Source organism: Sebastes fasciatus, chromosome 1 (assembly GCF_043250625.1).
Source record: "Sebastes fasciatus isolate fSebFas1 chromosome 1, fSebFas1.pri, whole genome shotgun sequence".
NCBI lineage: Eukaryota > Metazoa > Chordata > Actinopteri > Perciformes > Sebastidae > Sebastes > Sebastes fasciatus.
This window is the reverse complement of record NC_133795.1, coordinates 15,430,840-15,451,146: the sequence shown is the minus strand read 5'-3', so window position 1 is coordinate 15,451,146 and position 20,307 is coordinate 15,430,840. Positions and strand designations below refer to the sequence as shown.

General features: G+C 39.3%; 1 protein-coding gene across 1 annotated transcript; it reads left to right on the top strand.

Annotated features, from left to right (window-relative positions):
* Window positions 1-48: 48 nt before the first annotated feature.
* On the top strand, window positions 49-17,375 carry LOC141765890 (LIM domain and actin-binding protein 1-like). The gene is made up of 10 exons (XM_074632162.1): window positions 49-180; window positions 3,614-3,753; window positions 4,870-4,915; window positions 8,316-8,738; window positions 13,728-13,785; window positions 14,109-14,206; window positions 15,370-15,448; window positions 15,632-15,663; window positions 15,768-15,901; window positions 16,013-17,375. Exons 2-10 carry the CDS (start codon window positions 3,635-3,637, stop codon window positions 17,070-17,072), a joined length of 2,049 nt encoding a protein of 682 aa, XP_074488263.1. The 5' UTR covers window positions 49-180; window positions 3,614-3,634; the 3' UTR covers window positions 17,073-17,375.
* Window positions 17,376-20,307: the final 2,932 nt, after the last annotated feature.

Genomic DNA, 20,307 nt, shown 5'->3' with positions numbered 1-20,307 from the left:
AACACCTAAGGTCATTGGTGCATCAAATCACATGACCCAGCTCTTCCACTCCCATGTCACCTTGCTGTTCCCTCCACCTCCCTCCTCTGTCCCTCTGTCTGTCTGACGCAGAGGCGGTGTGCAGAGTGTCAGGTGTCTCCAGGTTCCACTAAAGGAGTGACTCAACGGAAGTTCGCGCAGGTAAGACAAAACTCGGAGCAAAGATGTGAAAATATATGTAAATAACTCGAGCTATTTTGAAAAAAAAATACCAAATGTATGTCTGTAGGCTATTTGTTGGTGTTTAGATGGTTGGTTTTTATTATAATAAGACACGTGCTCATATATACTCTGTCTTGCTCTCAAAGGACTTCTTGTCTTTTCGAGATAATCGATGCCAAACCAGTCCAGCTGCTATAAGCTAATGCTTTCACTTTATATTTCCCAATTTAAATACAATTTACATGTAACAAAATTACATAAAAGTATATAATATACACTGTATAGCATATAATTAGGCTGCAATTTGGCTTTTTTATGCCACAAACGTCCTCTACCTGGCTTACAGTGTTACCTGAACATTAAACTTCTTATTAAATATCATGTTGGCCTCTGAGCAGCAATCTTCAACAAATTGTTTTATTGATTCTTCTGGTCAAACTCAATTATTTTCCATACAAACAACATATTTTGTGCTTTTTGTTTTAATAAGAATTGCGTCTTGGCTCAATCATGCGTTAAGCAATGTGGACTCCTCCTTATACTCATGAGTCATACTGTATCTGGTGTTCTTCTGGTTACTTGTTGTTAAGGAAAACTTGGCTTTAAAGCGAAGGTTAAAGGTCAGTACGCACCTTTCACTGATAACAAGGTGATGGAGATGAAGCTCAATGCTGCTGTTTAGATTATCAGATTTCAAAAGCTCATTAATCACATAACCTGTGGTGTTTTTTAGGCTCCACTTGCAGTGTAGCTACCTCACCCTATGCAGGCTGAAACAAACAGGGCCACCTTTATTTACATTTTGTTAATAGTTACCTCTGATTAAGGATTTAATAAATGTTCTCTCTCCCAAATTAATGGCATCAGAGGTGGGAAGGTAAAGCAAATAGTGCAATGTGAAGCTGATAGTGTGGCAATTTTATAAAAGATTAAATGTACCTGTTGTCATACAAACATGTTAAAATGTTAATTAATAATAGTTATGCAAACTGTACCTCTAAATCCTATAATGAAGAAGTTTCATTAACAACTAAACCAATTATTGCAAATCTATCTATCATCTGTTGGACTTGCAAAGGGTTTTGCACATGTGGTAGATGGGAACTTAAATGTGTTACAAATTGTGGTTTGTGCAGTTTCTATTTTAATTTGAATAGTGACCTACATGTCCTAATCAGTGAGATAAATTGGTAATAATAGAAGACAATGTTTTACTCTGAGGTTTCCAAACTAGGTCACACAAAAGACAACCATGTAAAGCACTAAGATTGTTTTCACATACAGGAAAAGCATGCTATGACCCCACCCTACTCCTTATTTAAATCCCAAACATTTCCTGCTATGTATTGATTTTCAGCAGCTCTGCTACTCTCTCTGTGCACTTTTGCACGAGTGAGACAAAGTTTGAGTTTTTGATTCTCAACCCATATCGTTTTTTGCACGGAGTTCATGTGTTGTCTCTGTTTTCTTCAGTTGCTCTGGCTTCCTTCAACATATTTGAGGATATGCAAAAGACTCTAGACTCAGTCCACCTGTGTTAATAGCTCCTGAGAACTGTTCAGGGTGTGTCCCTACCTGTCTGTCTTTCAGCGCATGCTGGTCCTGCAAAAGGACTAACATGGTAGAAAGGACAATGATTTCAGCATGGTCATCAAGTTCATTTTTTTGTGCTTAAAACCAGGTCCATTAAATAAAACCTATACACAGATAGACCCTAACCCTAATCCATAGACAAGGTTAGCTAACTTGCCCATCAGGCCTCAAAACCTGTAGCAACAGTAAACAGCCCCGAAGCTGTAAGAGGCCTATTGAGCAGTGGACCATCCTACATATCATTGTGTTGTGTCTAACTATCCGTATCCGCCCATCTAGAAATACAAACACCAGCCTGACAGTAGATTTAATTAATTACATTAAATTATTACATATTATTAATATGTTATAAATATCTAAACAGGTAACAGTGTAGGTGATACAGTCAGATGTGTAGTTGCATTTTACAGTTGTTGATTTTTTTTAAATCAGGGCTGTGTTGAAATTCAGTTCAGTCCAAAGTCCTCACACTACTTGTCACCAGTGTCGCTTTGCATCTGAGTGGTGATGTAATCGGTGCACCTGAGTGAAAAGGCCCAGACAGTAAGAGAAATGATTATTAGGTCTATCAGCTGCGCACAGTGGTGATTTAAACACATGGTTATAATATACTGTCTGAGCACTAAAAGGGGGATTCATGGTCTCCAGACACATAAACTGCATCAGAGGCTCATCATCCGTCTGTAGTACTTATTTAAGTGTGGGTTTGTTTGTTTGTTTGAGTGAAGTCAAAGAAAGACTGTGTGTTATACAGTGTACTGCTTTCCTCTCTGGTCTTTTGTGAATGTTGCCCGTGGCGAGTTTACCTCTCGTAATGATAACGTGCTCGCACTCTTGCGTTTCCATTTTGCAATCATGCGGCACGAGCCGGAGGGCAAGTTTGAACATTTCGACCTGTTTGTTTGCATGCATAGTTGCATGATCACATATATGAGCAACCACTCTGTGGTATGTATGTCAGGAAGTTGGGTTGTGATAAGAGGTAAACACATGGAGAGCATCTTACAAACTTGCACATCAGTGATCTCAGACAGCAGATAGTTCTAGAGCTGCAACAATTGATCAGTTGTTATTGTTAACTATTAAATTAATGGCCAACTATTTTGATAATTTGAGTAATTTTACCCCTGCAACAACGTAGTTGGGGGTATATAGAGCGTCCGTCCTTCTGTCCGTTCGCGTGTCACACTTTCGTTTCTGGAGCAGAACTCGGAAACTATTTAACTTAGGTACTTCAAATTTGGTATGATGGTTGACATTGGAGTCTAGTTGTGCCTTTTGGGGGTTAGAAGTCCTGGGTACCCAACATTTTTGAAATTTTGGCAGAAAACTGTGATTCCATTAATTCCAAAGGGGCAAAACCTTTGGCCCTACTTTAGTAGGGGTCAAGCAGTGAGCGGGGGTATGTGAGCCATGCTCACTTTTGCCTTGTTTTTTTAAAGAAAGAAAGTCAAAATACGACATTTTATGACGTCATCTTGGGCTTTGGAGAACACTGATTGACATTTTTCATAATTTTCTGAAATTTGTTGGACCAAACAACTAATCGATTAATTGAGAAAATAATCAACAGATTAATCGACAATGAAAATAATCATTAGTTGCAGCCCTGGGTAGTTCAACTACATGCACAAACCTGGACTCACATTTTCTGTCAAATGAAAAGTAGACTGGTGAACACATGCAGACTTGAGGATGAAGAGGAGAATTTTATTATCTTGCTAAGAAGCAAGTCAAAAGTTTGAGAAATAATTTAGAAGTGAAGAGTTACAATCAGGTGTAGTAATGAACATGGCTAATGGTTGTGTTTGTATTTCAGGTATCGAGATAGCTGCCAGAGATGGAAAGCGGTCCATTCAATCGACGGGCCTGGGCGGCACAGTCCCTGCGTGTCACTGCGAAGGAGCTGTCACTCAGTGGCCGAGGGAGAAACAATGCCCTCGCTGAACGCTTCTCTAGGTGAGTAACACCTGGTTTTAAGTCATGTTTGTTGTTAATTTACACTTGGAAAACTATCTGTAATATGAAAAAAATTATAATAAATGCATTTCTAGATAACGTTATCATGTTTAGCCCTCTTGAACCTTAATTACATTTCCAGTTCCATCAGTGTTTTTTCAGTTATTAGACTGTTGTTGAGTCTGCTTGTGCGTTTAATTTCTGCAGCCAGAAAACAAGTGATTAACCTTTTAACTGAGCTGATGATGTATAGAAAATTACCTCTCAATATTTTTATGATTTATTTAGGGCTGTCAATCGATTAAAATATTTAATCATTATTAATCGCATGGTTGTCCAGAGTTGATTTTGATTAATTGCAAATTAATCAAAGTGTGTCAGTGTGCTGACTTGACTATGACTTGCCCCAGACTGCATGTGATTAACATAAAGTGGGCATGTCTGTAAAGGGGAGACTCGTGGGTACCCATAGAACCCATTTTCATTCACATATCTAGAGGTCAGAGGTCAAGGGACCCCTTTGAAAATGGCCATGCTAGTTTTTCCTCTCAAAAATGTAGTGTAAGTTTGGAGCGTTATTTAGCCTCCTTTGCAACAAATTAGTATGACATGATTGATACCAATGGATTCCTTAGGTTTTTCTAGTTTCATAGGATACCAGTATCTTCACTCTAGCTGTAAAAACTGAGCCCGATACAACCTCCGAAAGATCGATTGCGTTAATGCGTGAAAGAAATTGGTGGCGTTAAAACAAATTTGCATTAAGGCGTTATTATCGCGTTAACTTTGACAGCCCTTGATTTATTATTTTGTATCAAACGGTGCATGTTTAAAATGCATAAAGAATACATCTTCTCAATTTGTCATTCAATCTAAAAAATATGACCCTCTAAAAAATTAAGAATTATAACTGAAACTAAATTGAAATTATATGTAAACAAGCTGCGAGCTAAAATAAAATCAAACAAACTAAGATCTAAAAAATATTTTTAAAAATCGTAGTTTTCACAGCGTTGAACGCCTTGCAAGGTTCTTGAAAGAAGAAATGGCACAATTCTTGTTTTGATGTTTTTGTTCTGAGTCACCAGAGGTCACTGTTGTTTCTGTGTCTCTCAGGTATCAGAGAGCTGCTGAGGTGGCAAACACCGAGAAGAAAAAAGGAGTAAGTATGTAAAGGATGCTTCAGACATTTTATTTCTTGGGGTTTATGAACTAGTCGTGTACAAAGTTTCTCACATGAAAATCTACATCTTGTTTACAGCATTTTGATAAGCCTCTCCTGGCAAACTAAATGATTTAATGAAGGGTGTGTATGCTTCATGTCTTGCTCCATTTGCTCAGTAGCTGCTGGTGCTAAGATAATTACTGCACACACACACACACACACACACACACACACACACACACACACACACACACACACACATTCACCATGCCAACACAGTGTCTGTCCGGGCCAAATGTCTTGTCTCGGCTGACCTCTCATTGGCCACTTGTTGTGATGGGCAGGCTATCAAACCCATAATCCTACTTTGGTGTAATCCCCTTGAAATGCTCTTTGTGGCTCCAACTGTAGGTTAGCTGCTTTGTCAGTGTGAAAGACTCATAAACAAAGCAGGACAGAGATTAAATGGGTAACTGATCAGCTAATGCCATGGAGAAATATAAGGTAATGTTTCTGTGAATGTGCTTAATGAAATGTGTTTACCAGTTTGTGAACCATCTGCTTTAAAAGCCTGTTAACTCCTTTGTTTAATGATGTGGTTGGTAATGACAGTTACAAGAAGGCATTATTTGTTTTTTACTCCAGTAGAAACGTGATATGAATGTACTGTATGTGTTACTTACTTACATGCTGCGTTCAAAGAATAGAAAAGATGCTCTGAAGGCAAATTTCTGTCCACAAGTTCAGTTTATCAGGTTCATTCTTTATATTCATGTCAGGGTGATTGATTCTTCATTTTCAGGAACCAATAGTGTGTATGGATATGAGATAATGACACTATTACAGGGATACGGGAGTCTAGTTCAAATAGAGGATAACACAAGTTTGAATGAGCAGCGCAAAAGACCATCTGTCTGTCTGTGTGTGTGGGTGAGGGGGAGTTGGGGGCAGGGGGGGACTTTTCAAACACAACAGTTAAACGATTAGTCCATTAGATAAATTACATAGATACAACATGAGAAGTTTTTAGGGCTGCAACTAACGATTAGTTTCATTGTCGATTAATTAGAAAGCCCAAGATGACGTCCTCAAATGTCTTGTTTTGTCCACAACTCAAAGATATTCAGTTTACTGTCATAGAGGAGTAAAGAAACCGGAAAATATTCACGTTTAAGAAACTGGAATCAGAGAAGTTTCAAATTTTTTTTCTTAAAAACTCAAACCGATTAATTGATTATCAAAATAGTTGCCGTTTAATTTAATAGTTGACAACTAATTGATTAATCAAAACAGCTGTAGAACATTTGCTGCTTTTCTCAGAGGCTGAAGCAGGAAACACAGGATCAGCAGTGATTCATGGAGAGACCTTCGCCTGGTCAGCTAACATTACTGCTAGGCAGGCGAAATATAGAGTGATAATTGTGGTTTTAGCTGACGTGTGTCGCCTCACTGTTTTGATCGATGCTCGTTCATGTCTATGATGACGCATCTCTTTGCAAATGATATAAAGCTTTGACTGAGTTAATTTTTGCATGTAAACTATTAATTAAAAATCGATGCAGTGTTTTTGAGAATCGATACAGTATCACAAAACATAACATCGCGATATTCGATATTTTCTTACACCCCTACCCCCAAGATGAATTGCTTGCTTGATGAATGCTTTCCTTGTAATTGTGTGGTATGTGTCTTCTGACGCTGCCCTGATGTGGACTCAAGTTATCATCTGTCAGTAGAGCTTGTTTTTTGTGGAACAGTAGATGTGAGAGTAGAGTAGAGTATCTAGTAGAGTATCTAGTAGAGTATCTAGTAGAGTATCTAGTAGAGTATCTAGTAGAGTATCTGAGCTCTGAATAGTGTTTAAAAGTATCTATAAAACTCTGTGACGGCTAGCAATTCAGCTTTCATTTTTAATGGCTTTTGTTCTTTTATTGTCCCGGTATTTTTCCCTCCATCTTGGTGTGTATTCAGTATTTTGTGTCATTTTCTTTGCCTCATCTAAAAAACCTTTGTGCCAGTCTGTGAAAATAAGTGCGATGTAGACACATTTTTTAGTGCGGTTATCTTCAGATATCATTGTGAGTGGAAAAAATGTCAAAGCCACAAACACAGCGAACAAAGAGTTAACTTTTCCCTGAATGTATCATTTCCTGCTCTGGTTTCCTAGCTATTCTGACTCTCTCTCTCTCTCTCTCATTCACTTTCCGGCTGTTAAAGGGGCTGGACTAGCTCTTACGAGTAGGTTTTTGTGTAGCTGCTAACATCTGGGAGAGCTCCGTCTCTCAGCACACTGACCTGTAAAGAAGGACCAACCAAAGGACTCTCACTTTCCTTGCTGTCAAGTTGTGGTTACACCTCATTTGGGTTCTCCAACACGCATTCACAGAGGTTTCTTTTTCTTTTTGTCTTTTGCTTTAAAAAACGGGAACAATCTTGTCACTGTCCAGTCCTCTCCGCTCACCCTGGACTTGCCTCACAAAGACAGTAATTGTGCGTTTTTTTGTGCACTTTGGGGGTTTTGTCCCTTTTGTTCACTTCTTTATTCTTATGTTCTTATTTATTTCGTCTTTGTTTGTTTGTCTGTGTTTGTGGATGTTCATATAACTTATTCGTAGATTTAGTATGATGTACTAATACAGTAGTTAAGTGTGTGTTTTTGTTTGTTTTTCATCTCTAATAATCTTTAAATTAAGTTTAAATTTGTTTTTTTGTGGAATTGTGGTTTTCATAATATAATAGTGTTTAAATGTTTCCCACTGACCTCAAGTCAGCTGGGAGGCTTGCCTACAAAAGCTCACAATGTGTTCTAAGATTTATTAGTTGATTAGTTTACTTATATGAGAGTGATTTATGAACATGTCCACATCCTCTTTCTTCAACGTGTCATTCCTCTTTCATAATTAAGGAAGTTCCCGGAGGTCACACGGCAGTAATGTGCCTCCTGTTGTTCTGTTTGCTGCTCACTATGTTTTATTGTCATGACCGGCTGAGTGGTGAACAGAGCCCTCCTCAGTGTGTTTTTTGGGAAAGGTGAAGTTGTCGCGTGGAAAGGAATGCGACTGTCTACATGCTCAGCCCTGCTGTTTCCATCTTGAGCCAATCGTTGCCTTCAGCGGCCGCAGCAAAACATCTGCTTCCTGGACCAGCTTTGAACAGCTGTTCACCTAATCTGTCAGTGAAGCCAGGCTCACATTCTGGCATTTCCTCTACTCCGTCGTTCTGAATTGGGCTTTTAAGCTGCGTGTTTAGTACTGTAGATGTTTGTTGCCAAATGGAAATACTTGTTTTAAATGAGGCTGTAATGACAAGAAGAAGAACAGACTGTTGCTTTTGATTGGTTTGTGAATTTATTCATTCATTATCTTCACTTTTTGTTAATCTCTTGTCTTCCTCACAGTCTTCTGAGGTTGCGTCACCCTCGCTGCGAACCGGCAACCTCAGCGCTCTGAAGAAGCGCTGGGAGCAGGCACAGAACAAGCCTTCTACCGTCCCGCCTCCCAGCCAGTCCAGCTCTCGCAGCCGGCCTCTTGCTCTGTCCAGGCCTGCTTCTATCATCGAGCCCTGTCCTCCGTTAAAGAGCCCCGGCCTGCCGACCGCTCAGGGAGGTCAGTTTACAGCCAGTCGTGTCCAGCAGTCCGCAGCAGCTCCAGAAGGTGAAGAGCAGAGAGGGATGGACGGGGATCAGCTGACACACCGTGAAAGACCTGACAAGCTTGAAGAGCAAGTTCCAACCAGCCCCCGTGCCTCTTATGAAAAAGCCAGCGTGCCACTGAACAACCTGAAGATGAAGTTTGAGAGGGGAGAGGACAACATGGGCAAGGTAAGCCGGGTTTCCACCAAGATGTTCCTTGTCATTTTAGTCCCGGGACTACTTTTCAAGGAACTAAAAGGTTCCTTCAGCCCATTTTTGTCTGCGTTTCCATCGTGGTCTAAAGGCCTGCAAAGATTAGGCAAAGTAGTCCACCGACGTATGAAAAAGCAACATGACATGTTACAGAGAGATCAGATTGTTTTCTGCTTTGGCAGCTTCTTCTTCTGATACATTTGAGACACAGATTTCCAAGCACTAGGATGTCCTCTCAATATATTCATTAATACATTATTTAAGTATCTACAAATCTGGCACAAAAGTTCTCAGTTTGGGCATACATCAGACATTAATTGAGATCATATTTGTTTGCATTAATGCTTTGCGAATGCTGTGCATCTACTGGCCACGTTTCAAGCACCACAATGTTGATGGTTGAGATTTACTGCTCTGATGTTGGTCAGCCCTGTAAAACACATTTTCTGAACCCCTCTTGAGAAAAAAGGCAGAATGTTTTTCTCATGCGGTTAACTTTATGTTGCGTAACATGAAGCGGCTTTAATCAGCATTATCTTAACCACTTAGATCCTCATTTACGTTATGAGGCTTGCACTAATTATCCAGCCTGACAGGAGATATTAAACTAAACAGAACACAGTAATTAGTAATATTATTTATATTGTGACTCTGGGAACAGAATTGCCAGATGGGAATAGTTAAATATCGTACCAGAGGCTTAAAATTATCGTATTTTGAGGATGATTATCGTACATGAGACATAATCACGAAAACAAATAGGCATAAATGTGTAATAATTTTACAAAACATGTATTTTAATAACTTTTTGACAAGCCTACAAATCTACCCACAAAGTTTTAGTTTTTTTTAAACGTAAAAAAACTAATAGCTTACTATTACAAAATTAAATAACAAGACAGCATGATTGGAAGCCTGTTAATTTTCTGCATGAAGACAGTTGAGGCCATAAGATAACTAAAAAATGAATAAATAAACTGGTGCATTCAAAGCTATATCTTCTGCAAACTCTCAAATGAGCGTCGAGCAGCCGGAGGGAGAGAACGACAGCCGTGCTTGCGAGTCACGTTCATCAACATCGTAGCCTACACCAAGCATGATTGGCTGGAAAGAGGTCATGTGAGAGAAAGAGAAGCGTAAACACAGACGCAGGATAGATCCGGAAATGAAACCAACTACTATTTGTAAGCATCACAAAATGGTGAAATTATTGTACATTATGGCACTTTCGGCCTTGTTTATCGTACATCAGACAGAGGGCAAAATGATCGTACAAATACGATAATTATCTGGCAACGCTGTCTGGGACTATGTAATTAGTTTAGTTTAGTTTCACATGTGAAAGAAAAATAAGAAGTCACCATAATGATAACTTTTCCATCCAGCAATAACAGTTAAAGCCGAGCTCCTTTCTTTGACCTTAAATACTAGCATAGTTATGTGTTTCATATTCTTCCTAGTGTTCTCTGTTCCCTGTATTTTCTGAAGACGTCGTGTTCCACCTGGTTTTTGGCCCGTCCCGTCCCCCCCCAACCATCTCTGTCTCTCCCTCTCAGCCCAAAACAACAAGCCCTCCTCTCTTCACCTTCCATAACAGAGGAATGCAGGAACATTCCTGACCCAGGGCCGTTTCTTTCTTCAGACAGAGGATCACCTCTGAGGAGCAACTGGCGTTATCTCACTTTACATTAGGCACAGTGTGTATTCTGGATTTACAAACAGTCCTGAGGCCTGTACTACGAAGCAGGATTTGCATTTAGCGATGTAACTTCAGGGTTAACTCAGGGTTTTCTGTCCTATGACGGTGGTTCACTTCTTACCGGGGTAGATCACCATGGTAACTTATGCTGAACAGCTAACCTGCTCCGGGGCAGGTTATGCTCCAGATAAGAGATCAACTCGTATAAAATCACTCCCCTACTGACCAATCAAAGCTTGTTTCTGCAGATCGTATGATAATATTACACAAATACGAAGAAGTGTAAATCATAAACAGCTGGCTGTATGCTGTGGGTGTTTACTGCTTTGAATTATGTTTTTATATTAATTTTCTCAAGTCCGTTTCATAAAGAAGGCTGAAATAGTCATACATGCCAAATTACACTTCTGAAAGCTATTTATACATCACTGCCCCATCTAGACGACTATATCTAACTTTTGAGTATTCCGTTAAATTAATAAGTCTGTTAATTTACCCATTCACACATCTGCATTTTTTTCTTTTGCCAGCTGTCCTTCCTGCATTTGGCAGCTTTAATTGTGTTAATTTTAGTCTGGATTATGTGTTTAACTTCTTCGTATTTGATTAATATTATAGTTTGCACTTCGTTTGTAAAATGTGCCGCTCTGCTGACAGACTTGTTTGTGTCTGTGATTGGTCCTATGCTGCAAACAGCGCCCCGTTTATGTGAACGCGCTCATAGCCAGATTGAGAAACCCTCGGTTGAGTTACCGAGATGATAACCACCTTCGTAGGACCGCTTAGCAGGATCTCATTTGTTAGGGCTAGTTAAGCCAGATAAACAAGAAGATACCCCATGGTATGTTGAATTCGCTTCGTAGTACAGGCCTCTGGGCTTCGGTTTTAGGTTTTGGTTTTCCAGTTTTTAGGTCACATTGTGCGGTTCGGTGTAAATGCAGCAGTCATCACACCAAGTGAACACAACCCTCGTGACTCGTGTCCTTTTTCACTTAACTGTCACTTTTGATATGGTGTCTCCAGCTCTCTTAAAATGCTTAACAGTATGACTAACAGCATTACGTCACCGCTAGGAAAGAAGAAGTAAAAAAGCTGCTGGTGAACATTTACAGGGTCGACCAGGAGTGTTGTAACACTCGCTCTGTCAATACTGGCTGAAAAGGTTGAATTTCTCCTTATTCAGTGAACACAAGTACTGCAGGTTAGTGCACCCGTGTCCTCGTCTAACTGAAGCTTTGAGTGCTTTATAATGCAGCTTGTGTTTACGTGGAAGATGGTGGCACAACAGGACTCCACAGACCAGTGAAGCAGCCTGAAGGAATGGGCTATTTGAATTGGCCAAAAGTCTTTTCCACTGGTGTGTGTGCAGGATAACTGCTGAGAGAAACGGTCTGGTTTATTCATTAGAGTTGGTGACACGTGGGCACATACAAAGCTCGTTCTTTTAGTAAAGTGCAGTGGAATCGTTTTGGTGCTTTGGACTGCAGGTCAAAGGCATGTTGGTGGCTGTCCATGCAGATGCGTGATAATTTAAACTGAGATCAAACTGGCCAATGGTAATAACAGGAGACTCTCGTACTAGACTTGGTTTATCTTTAGTGAAGTGTTGCTGACATGGAGCCTGTAGTTTGAGTCAGGATCAGTTGGCAACCTCCGGGTCTGAGAAGTGAAGCCAATGCTGAAGTGCCTTAAACTTGCATTCTTTCTAATAGCCAGCAGGGGGCGACTCCTCTGGTTGCAAAAAGAAGTCTGATTGTATAGAAGTCTATGAGAAAATGAGCCTACTTCTCACTTGATTTATTACCTCAGTAAACATTGTAAACATGAGTTTATGGTCTCAATCACTAGTTTCAAGTCTTCTTCAATACAGCATGATGTTCATTTAGTAAATTATGGTCCCATTTAGAGTCAAATAGACCATAAAGCAGGGTATGCTTTAGGGCGTGGCTACCTTGTGATTGACAAGTCGCTACCACGGCGTTGTCCGGTCTGGGTGTTGTCTGTGTTTTCATCTTAGAGCTTTAACCCTTTCACAGTGTGTTTTCAGTTCAGGAAAGTTAATTGTAACATTTCGGTCACCTAAAAATGTCTTATTCAGAGTTCGGTAGTACTTAGCTCCACCCTCTCACTTCTGGTTGCGAAGAACCAAGATGGCGACAGCCAAAATGCCGAACTTGAGGCTTCAAAACGGCAGTTCACAAACCAGTGACTATGTCTACTTACTATAACAGGATTTAAGGTATAGAGTCTCTGAAGCTGTACATCTGTCAAAAATAATATTCTGGACAATACCTGAAACAATGGAAGATATTTTAAGTTGATTTGAAAATCTGTGGCTTTAGCTATATTTTTATAATTTTATGAGGACACAACCGCTTCATATCTTCTATCAGTTTTACACTGAAGGTACTGCTCATGTTCCTTAACACAGTGCTGACCTGGTTGGGATGCTTTTACACCAGTCGGCTTGTGGCTTGTGATATATCCATGTGGGAAACAGGACAGGCAGCGTCTCACATACCAGCTGTTAATCTTGTAGTTTAACCTGAATATCTTTCTCTCAGAAATAATTAGAATTTCTGACACTCTCTTTCACCTTTACACTGGTTGTGTGTATTAGGTAACCCGGAAATTTGCTAAATCTTGCAAAAACTTGCAATAAATCATGCGAGACTCGCTGCCCGACAACCTATCTTAACCATAACTATTCAAGGTCGATGCCTAACCTTAACCGTCATGTGAGAATTTCCCAACTTGTGGGTTACCTTCTAGGCACGACCCTTTACACTAATTGCCAGAGGCTAAAATAGTATCCTTTAGTATTAAATCACACACAAACTGAACCACTTTCACAATATGTTGTTTTAGTAAAAATCTATTCTGTCCATTGCTGTAAAACCTCCAGAACAATACTGATGAGTAAAATTACATTTTCTATGTAGGTCCACTTTATTGCATCAAAATCTCTTATGGCCTTCCCATCACAGCAGCATGGTGGTCTTAAAAACCTTGTATCAAATACAGAAACGTAAATGCAAAGGGCCGTTTTTTTATGAGAATGTAAGAGTTATAGTTTGTTTGGCTGAACGATATTAAAGCTTTGTAGAATTGATGGATGTTGCAGATAAACAAATGTCATGATTGATAAATCCCATAAACTAAAGCTAGGATAGGAAACAGGGATGGTGTTGCACATTCTTGGTGCACATATGAGTTTATAGCCCCAGTTTTATGAACTGATTCCACCAATCATTTTCCTCTCACAGGGAGGCAAGACAACACGTATACGCAGTACTTCATCTGAGGACATGGACCAACATGGCGGTAAAGACAAACACACACATAAATACACACAGTCCTTTGACTGATTAACTGAGGCTCTGTACATCATTGTGAAGGTGATGCCATACAGAGAATTAAATTAACTGTCATCTCCTAAGTGCTAAACTTTAATGTCAAAACTACTGAGTTACAAGCAGTTTTGTTTCTGGGAACACAATAGTACGAGCCACAACTGGATCATGAATAATACTTTTAAACCGAAGAGATATCATTTGCAGTTTTAGAGAATTGTAGACGTAGTTTTCATGTGAGTTTACTGCAGAATACAGTAAAAGTATAAAGTGTGATTGTCTCTTCTGCTTTAGGTCAGTCTGTGCTTGACAGAGTGTTGGAGTCGACGAACATGAGGGAGAAGATGGCCAAGTACCAGGCTGCTGTTTCTAAACAAGGCGCCAAGCGCTCTGTAAGTTCATACAGTTCAAATCATATAACTACAAAAATATAATCTCTAAAATATGAATGAAATATTAAACTTTTGTAAAAAGAAATATTCAAAACCACAAAAAGAGAGTTTTTAATGTGTTTTATAAATTAGAGGTTAACAGTGGGTGTTTTTAAAGGCCAATAGTCTTAATCCTAAATAAAGTAATTTTGATCGCAGTTTATCAAAGGGACAGTTTTAATATATTGTTTTCACACATCAATAAAAAATCTTTGATTTTTATATAACTACTTGTTGTGTAGGCTGCAACAATTAATCAATTAGTTGTCAACTATTAAATTAATAACCAACTATTTTGATAATCGATTAATCAGTTTGAGTAATTTTTTAAGAAAAAAAAAGAGTCAGAATTCTCTGATTCCAGTTTCTTAAATATGAATATTTTCTGGTTTCTTTACTCCTCCATGACAGTAAACTGAATATCTTTGAGTTGTGGACAGAACAAGACATTTGAGGACGTCATCTTTGGATTTGGGAAACACTGATCAACATTTTTTACCATTTTCTGACATTTTATAGACCAAACAAATAATCGATTAATCGCGAAAATAATCGACAGATTAATCAACAATGAAAATAATCGGTAGTTGCAGCCCTAATTTATTGCATTGTTAAATAAGAAATGTCTTTTCTAATTAATGGGAATTAAGAAACTTCCCAATAATCAATAATTGTTGCAAAAAAGTAAATAAATAGATAAGTGATCCAAAAAAAAAAAAAACTCAGTGATCATCACAGTATTTCCCAGATTATTTGAGTTTGCTCCCACATTAAAAAATAATATAGTTGACACCTTGACACTGGTTTTGATTGACACCAAAAATGTTCTGAAATAAGTTAATTCTCATGCACTAGGCTTTAAGATGACTGAGCTCCGATCAAATCTGTTAACAAGCCAAAAGTAAAATTGACATGTAGTAATGAAGGCAACATGTTGCATTGGTGATTTACATTCTTACATACTTTCTCTGCAGATCTCCCCACTAATGCTACCGTTTGTTCATTGTTTTGACGTCTTCCTTTTTCTTTAATTACATCCTTCCTGCCTACACCATAAATAGGGAAAAATACACAACAGTTCATTATGTAACAGCCAGTTGATACGGGTGTTTGTTTCCCTCCAGGGTCTGACTCCAGAGGTGCCTGTTCCAAAAACATCTGCACCAGTAAATCAGAAACTCATTGCTGCACCTGAGTGCAACGGTGAGACTTAGCGGATACTCCAAGGACGAGTTCCCACATTAATGTTCTTGATACAGTATTACCTGTAATATAAAATGGGAAATATAACATTAACTACAATATTAATATACTCAAATAACTTTGGCATCCAGAATGAGATACAGTTTGGTTTGATTGCCCTTTATTGTGTTTCGTCTGTTTCAGGGGAGAGCAGCGAGCAACCCAAAGCATCCAGGGTGAGTTAGTCATCACAAGCAGGAGACATGCATGAATCATCAAAAGAAAAATCAAATTTCAACCCTTATTAATTATGGATATACGTTGCTGTTATTGTGTTTAGAAGTTCAGCCCCCCGGTGAGGGAGACGTGCATCGCTTGTCTGAAGACGGTGTACCCGCTGGAGAGACTGGTGGCTCTTCAGCACGTCTACCACAAAAGTTGCTTCCGTTGCATTCACTGCAGCACAACGCTCAGGTTAGTTGTTGCATATGTCCTGAATTTTCATTCATTTGATTTGATTTTAAAATGCCTCCTCAGTGGGATATGTGCAGAATAATATCTTTGCTACTCTCTCTGTATTTCTAGTCTTGGGAACTACGCCTCTCTGCATGGCAACGTCTACTGCAAGCCCCATTTCAGCCAGCTGTTCAAAGCTAAAGGCAACTACGACGAGGGCTTTGGCCATCGGCCTCACAAGGAGCTTTGGGAGCCTCGAGCTGAAGGAGAGGAAGACGAGGAACCGGTGACGCCAAAGGAAAAAGAGGTACCAGCAGCAGCAGTGGTGACCCGTCCAGCTGAGAGCGTCTCAGACAAAGAGGAGACCCCGGCTATGGAAACATCCCCACAGGTTAAGGTTACAGACCTGACAGCCTTACTGGAGACACGTGTGCAGACACGTACCAGGTCTGATGAGCAGCTTGAATGTATGGAGAAGCCAGCTGAGAAACGCAGGCTGAGGGTCGCCTGGCCTCCGCCGGCTGGCGAGGGCCCCTCTGGGACAGAAGCACTCAGTCCAGTCACGGAGGGAGTCTCTTCAGGCCGACCCTGGAGAGCCAAGTGGCCCCCAGGAGACGAGGTGGCTTCATCCTTCCAGAGCACAGAGCGGGCTGAACTGAAGAGCCTGAGGAGGAGCTCTTCTCTAAAGGAGCGCAGTCGCCCTTTTACAATCGCAGTTAGACCCAGCCCCGCAGCCAGTCTGGTACCCAAGGAACCTCGCCGCCCTCTCAAATCCCTGCTGGATTGGAAAACATCATTCGAAGAAAAACACCAATTTGAAGAACCACCCAAAGAAAACAAGCCAGAGATTCAGCAGGAAAAGAAAGAGAAGACGAAGCCTCAAATACCGAGCGAAGACGCCGCAAATGCAGGCGAGGAGGACGTGGAGACCGATGGACAAGAAGTAAGAGAAGTACAGAAAGGAGAGGCAGCAGCAGAGAAGATGGCGGCAGAAGAAGGCTCTCTTAGAAGCATCTCCCCGGACATCTCACCGTCCCCCTCTCCACCTCTCCAGCCAAAACAGAACCGCGCCTCCCAGGATGTGGGCTTCTGGGAGGAGGACAAAGAAGGAAGTGATGCCGAGGAGCTGAGTGCAGAGGATATAATCAAGAGGAACCGCTACTACGACGAGGAGGACTCTGACTCATAGGAACATCTTATTGTCACATCCATCCACCACATAACACTCTCAGTTCATATAGATCACAAATGTAGCTTTGCCAGATTTTATAGTGTTATAGGAGAGATGCAAAAAACAATGTAATAGGTGTGTATACGTGCATTTATATTACAATAACTGCCTTTAATTGTTAAAGTACAAATGCTTGATTTTTTTTTTTTACATTTGAATTATATACTGTAAAAAAGATCTAATACAGCTTTTATATGAATCCTGATTATACTGGAAGGTGGGCCTTTATTAAACTGAATCATCTCTTGATAATTACATTCACCGTCAGTGGCGTATTATTTGCATGTAGTGTGTCCAAAAGCCATTATGCTTCATGCGGCACTTTAAGTGCTTTTTAATGACAGAGTACCCTTCTGCATCCAGTCATTATGTGTATTTTTGCCCTTCCTAGAATGCAGAAAAGACCTAAATATCTTATACCAAAAAGCGCACACCAGTACTGTATTTTTTAGATGTTTTTGGAGAGTAAATGTCCTTGCCTTTTGCGGTTCATAGTTTTACACATTATCTCAATTTAAATTGTAAATTGAAGAAAAATACAAAACAGAACCCAAATGAGAAATATCTGGATTAGATTTTAGCAAACCAACACAATTACTACAACTATTACAATTACTGGAAATGTTAAAATACTGTAGAGCAGACAATATGCAGCACCAACAGATGAGTCGGTAAACCTTAATAACACCATCCTGCAGGGGGCTCTGGTTTGGTGAAGAATTTCCCTGGTGCTGGTCCAAAATCTGCTCCTGATCTGTTCTAATCACCTTTACCACAATAATAGGAGAAAATATGATTAATCAAGGTTTTGACTGATAGCTATCCTTTCAGTCTAATAGTATATAGTATACAGTATCATCTCCTTGGGCCTTCTGGATTTGTGTTTACAAATATGATCCACTTTATATGGTTTGTAAAACACTTTGTATTTTAAAATGTGAAGTGGAATATATGTTTTCCCCGCAGAATATTTTTTAATAATTTGTATGACACATTGGGCATTACAGTCTGAACTGTTGTTGAAACACACCATTAAAATGTATCAAGAAGGAAATCCAGAGTTTGCAGTCCATCCGGACTTTTACTTGAGTTCAGAAATTAATGAAACATACTAAAAACCACAGAAGTACCAGCTTCCTGGTGAGTGCACCTTTTTAACAGAAGACAATTGTTTTTAATCAACACAGATTTCTTCTCTTGCAGGCTAGTCAGAATATTATCTTTATGAATTTATGTCTTGTTACGAGTGTCATTGAAGCCATCTATTTGAGAAGAGACAGTCATTATAACAATTGAGCCAAAGAAAAAGCCCACTCTTAACTGAATGATGGATATTATCTCCTTTAGAGAACTTGGTTAAATAGATTTTATATATTTATTCATTAGGGCTGTCAAAGTTAATGCGATAACGCGTTAATTCGCAAATTCATTTTAACGCCACTAATTTGTTTAACACATTAACGCAATTAGGTTGTAGCAGGCTCAGAAGGAGGTTAAATAACGCCCCAAATTTACACAAAATTTTGGCTTTGAAAAACTGGCATGGCCATTTTCAAAGGGGTCCCTTGACCTCTGACCTCAAGATATGTGAATGAAAATGGGTTCTATGGGTACCCACGAGTCCCCCCTTTTATGATTTTTTTACCACTTTATGATAATCACATGCAGTTTGGGGCAAGTCATAGTTAAGTCAGCACACTGACAGCTGTTATGCTTTTTATGCTAAATGCAGTACCTGTGAGTAGTGATGGCGAGATGAAGCCTCATGAAGCTTTGAAGCTTTCCAGCAAATTGGTTCGGAAAAGGGTTCATTGCTCGAGGCTTCATGTGCTCACGAAACCACCTGGTGGTCAAAGAGTGTAAAACACAAATATGATCTTAACCATGTGATAAGATAAGATATTCCTTTATTAGTCCCGCAGTGGGGACATTTGCAGTGTACAGCAGCAAAGGGGATAGTGCAAGAAACAAGATGCATAAGCTAACACAGTAAAAAAGAGCTAAACAAAGTGTAACAAAATATGAACCAAGTATAAAGATTGGAAGTATAAAAATAGGAGTCTATACAGTATTGGCAATAAACAGACTATTAACAAAATTGCACAAGTGGAAAATGATATTGCAGTGAGAATTAAATGAAAATCCACCTGAAAATATCAGGTTATTGTCAGTTTGTCAGTTTTTGGTGTGTAAGTGTAAGTGCTCTACTGGGATCAGTGCTGGTTGTGGTCTACTGGGAACACAGATCTGTGATATACTGTATTTTGCGCCAGTAAAGGCTTTTGGGAATGACTATAAACAATGAAAAAAAATCTATTACCATGTAATCAATTTATATATATATATATATATATATATATATCATATTTAATAAAATCTCTATTTAGTAAGTATATTATGAGTATATAAGATACATGTATAATAAACTGTAATTGTTTTGTGAGTAATTCATCTTATGTGTGCAAACCAATCCTAAGTTAATAATTGTATTGTAGTGGAGTGTAATATAATATAATAATTGCAGGAGGGTTAATATTAGTGTTCTGTGTCACTTCTGGAAAGCGGCATTGGTTGAACCAGTGAAGATCTGAAACACTTCATGAACCAGTGGGCGGTACGGCCGGGCAGCGAGGCTTCGGATGTCATCAATGACGTCATTGGTCTAAAACGATACAAGCCTCGATACACGCATCGCGGAAAACTTCCTGGATTACTCGACACACGCTCCGAAGCCTCGGCACAGCACGTAACATCAGTACCTGTGAGGGTTTCTGGACAATATTTGTCGTTGTTTTGTGTTAATTGATTTCTGATAGTAAATATATACATACATTTGTATAAAGCAAGCATCTTTGCCCACTCCCATGTTGATAAGAGTATTAAATACTTGACAAATCTCCCTATCATGCAGCAGTCACTGTTGAGCTTAAAGTACCACTGTTGTAAGTACTTAAATTTTAATCGTTTTAAGACATTGACACAAAATGTGTCACATCAAATAACACCATAAATGAATGCTTCTCTGAACAGCTTCTTAAGATCATCACTTCTTTTGAAATACTGTTAGATAGAAAAACTGCTATATGAAATGATCAAAGATTTAACACTTAAAAAAAAAGTCAAGAATCTCTTTCATAATGTTACTCCGCTACTACGAGACAAATGTGGGAAGAATATTCATTTACATACATAA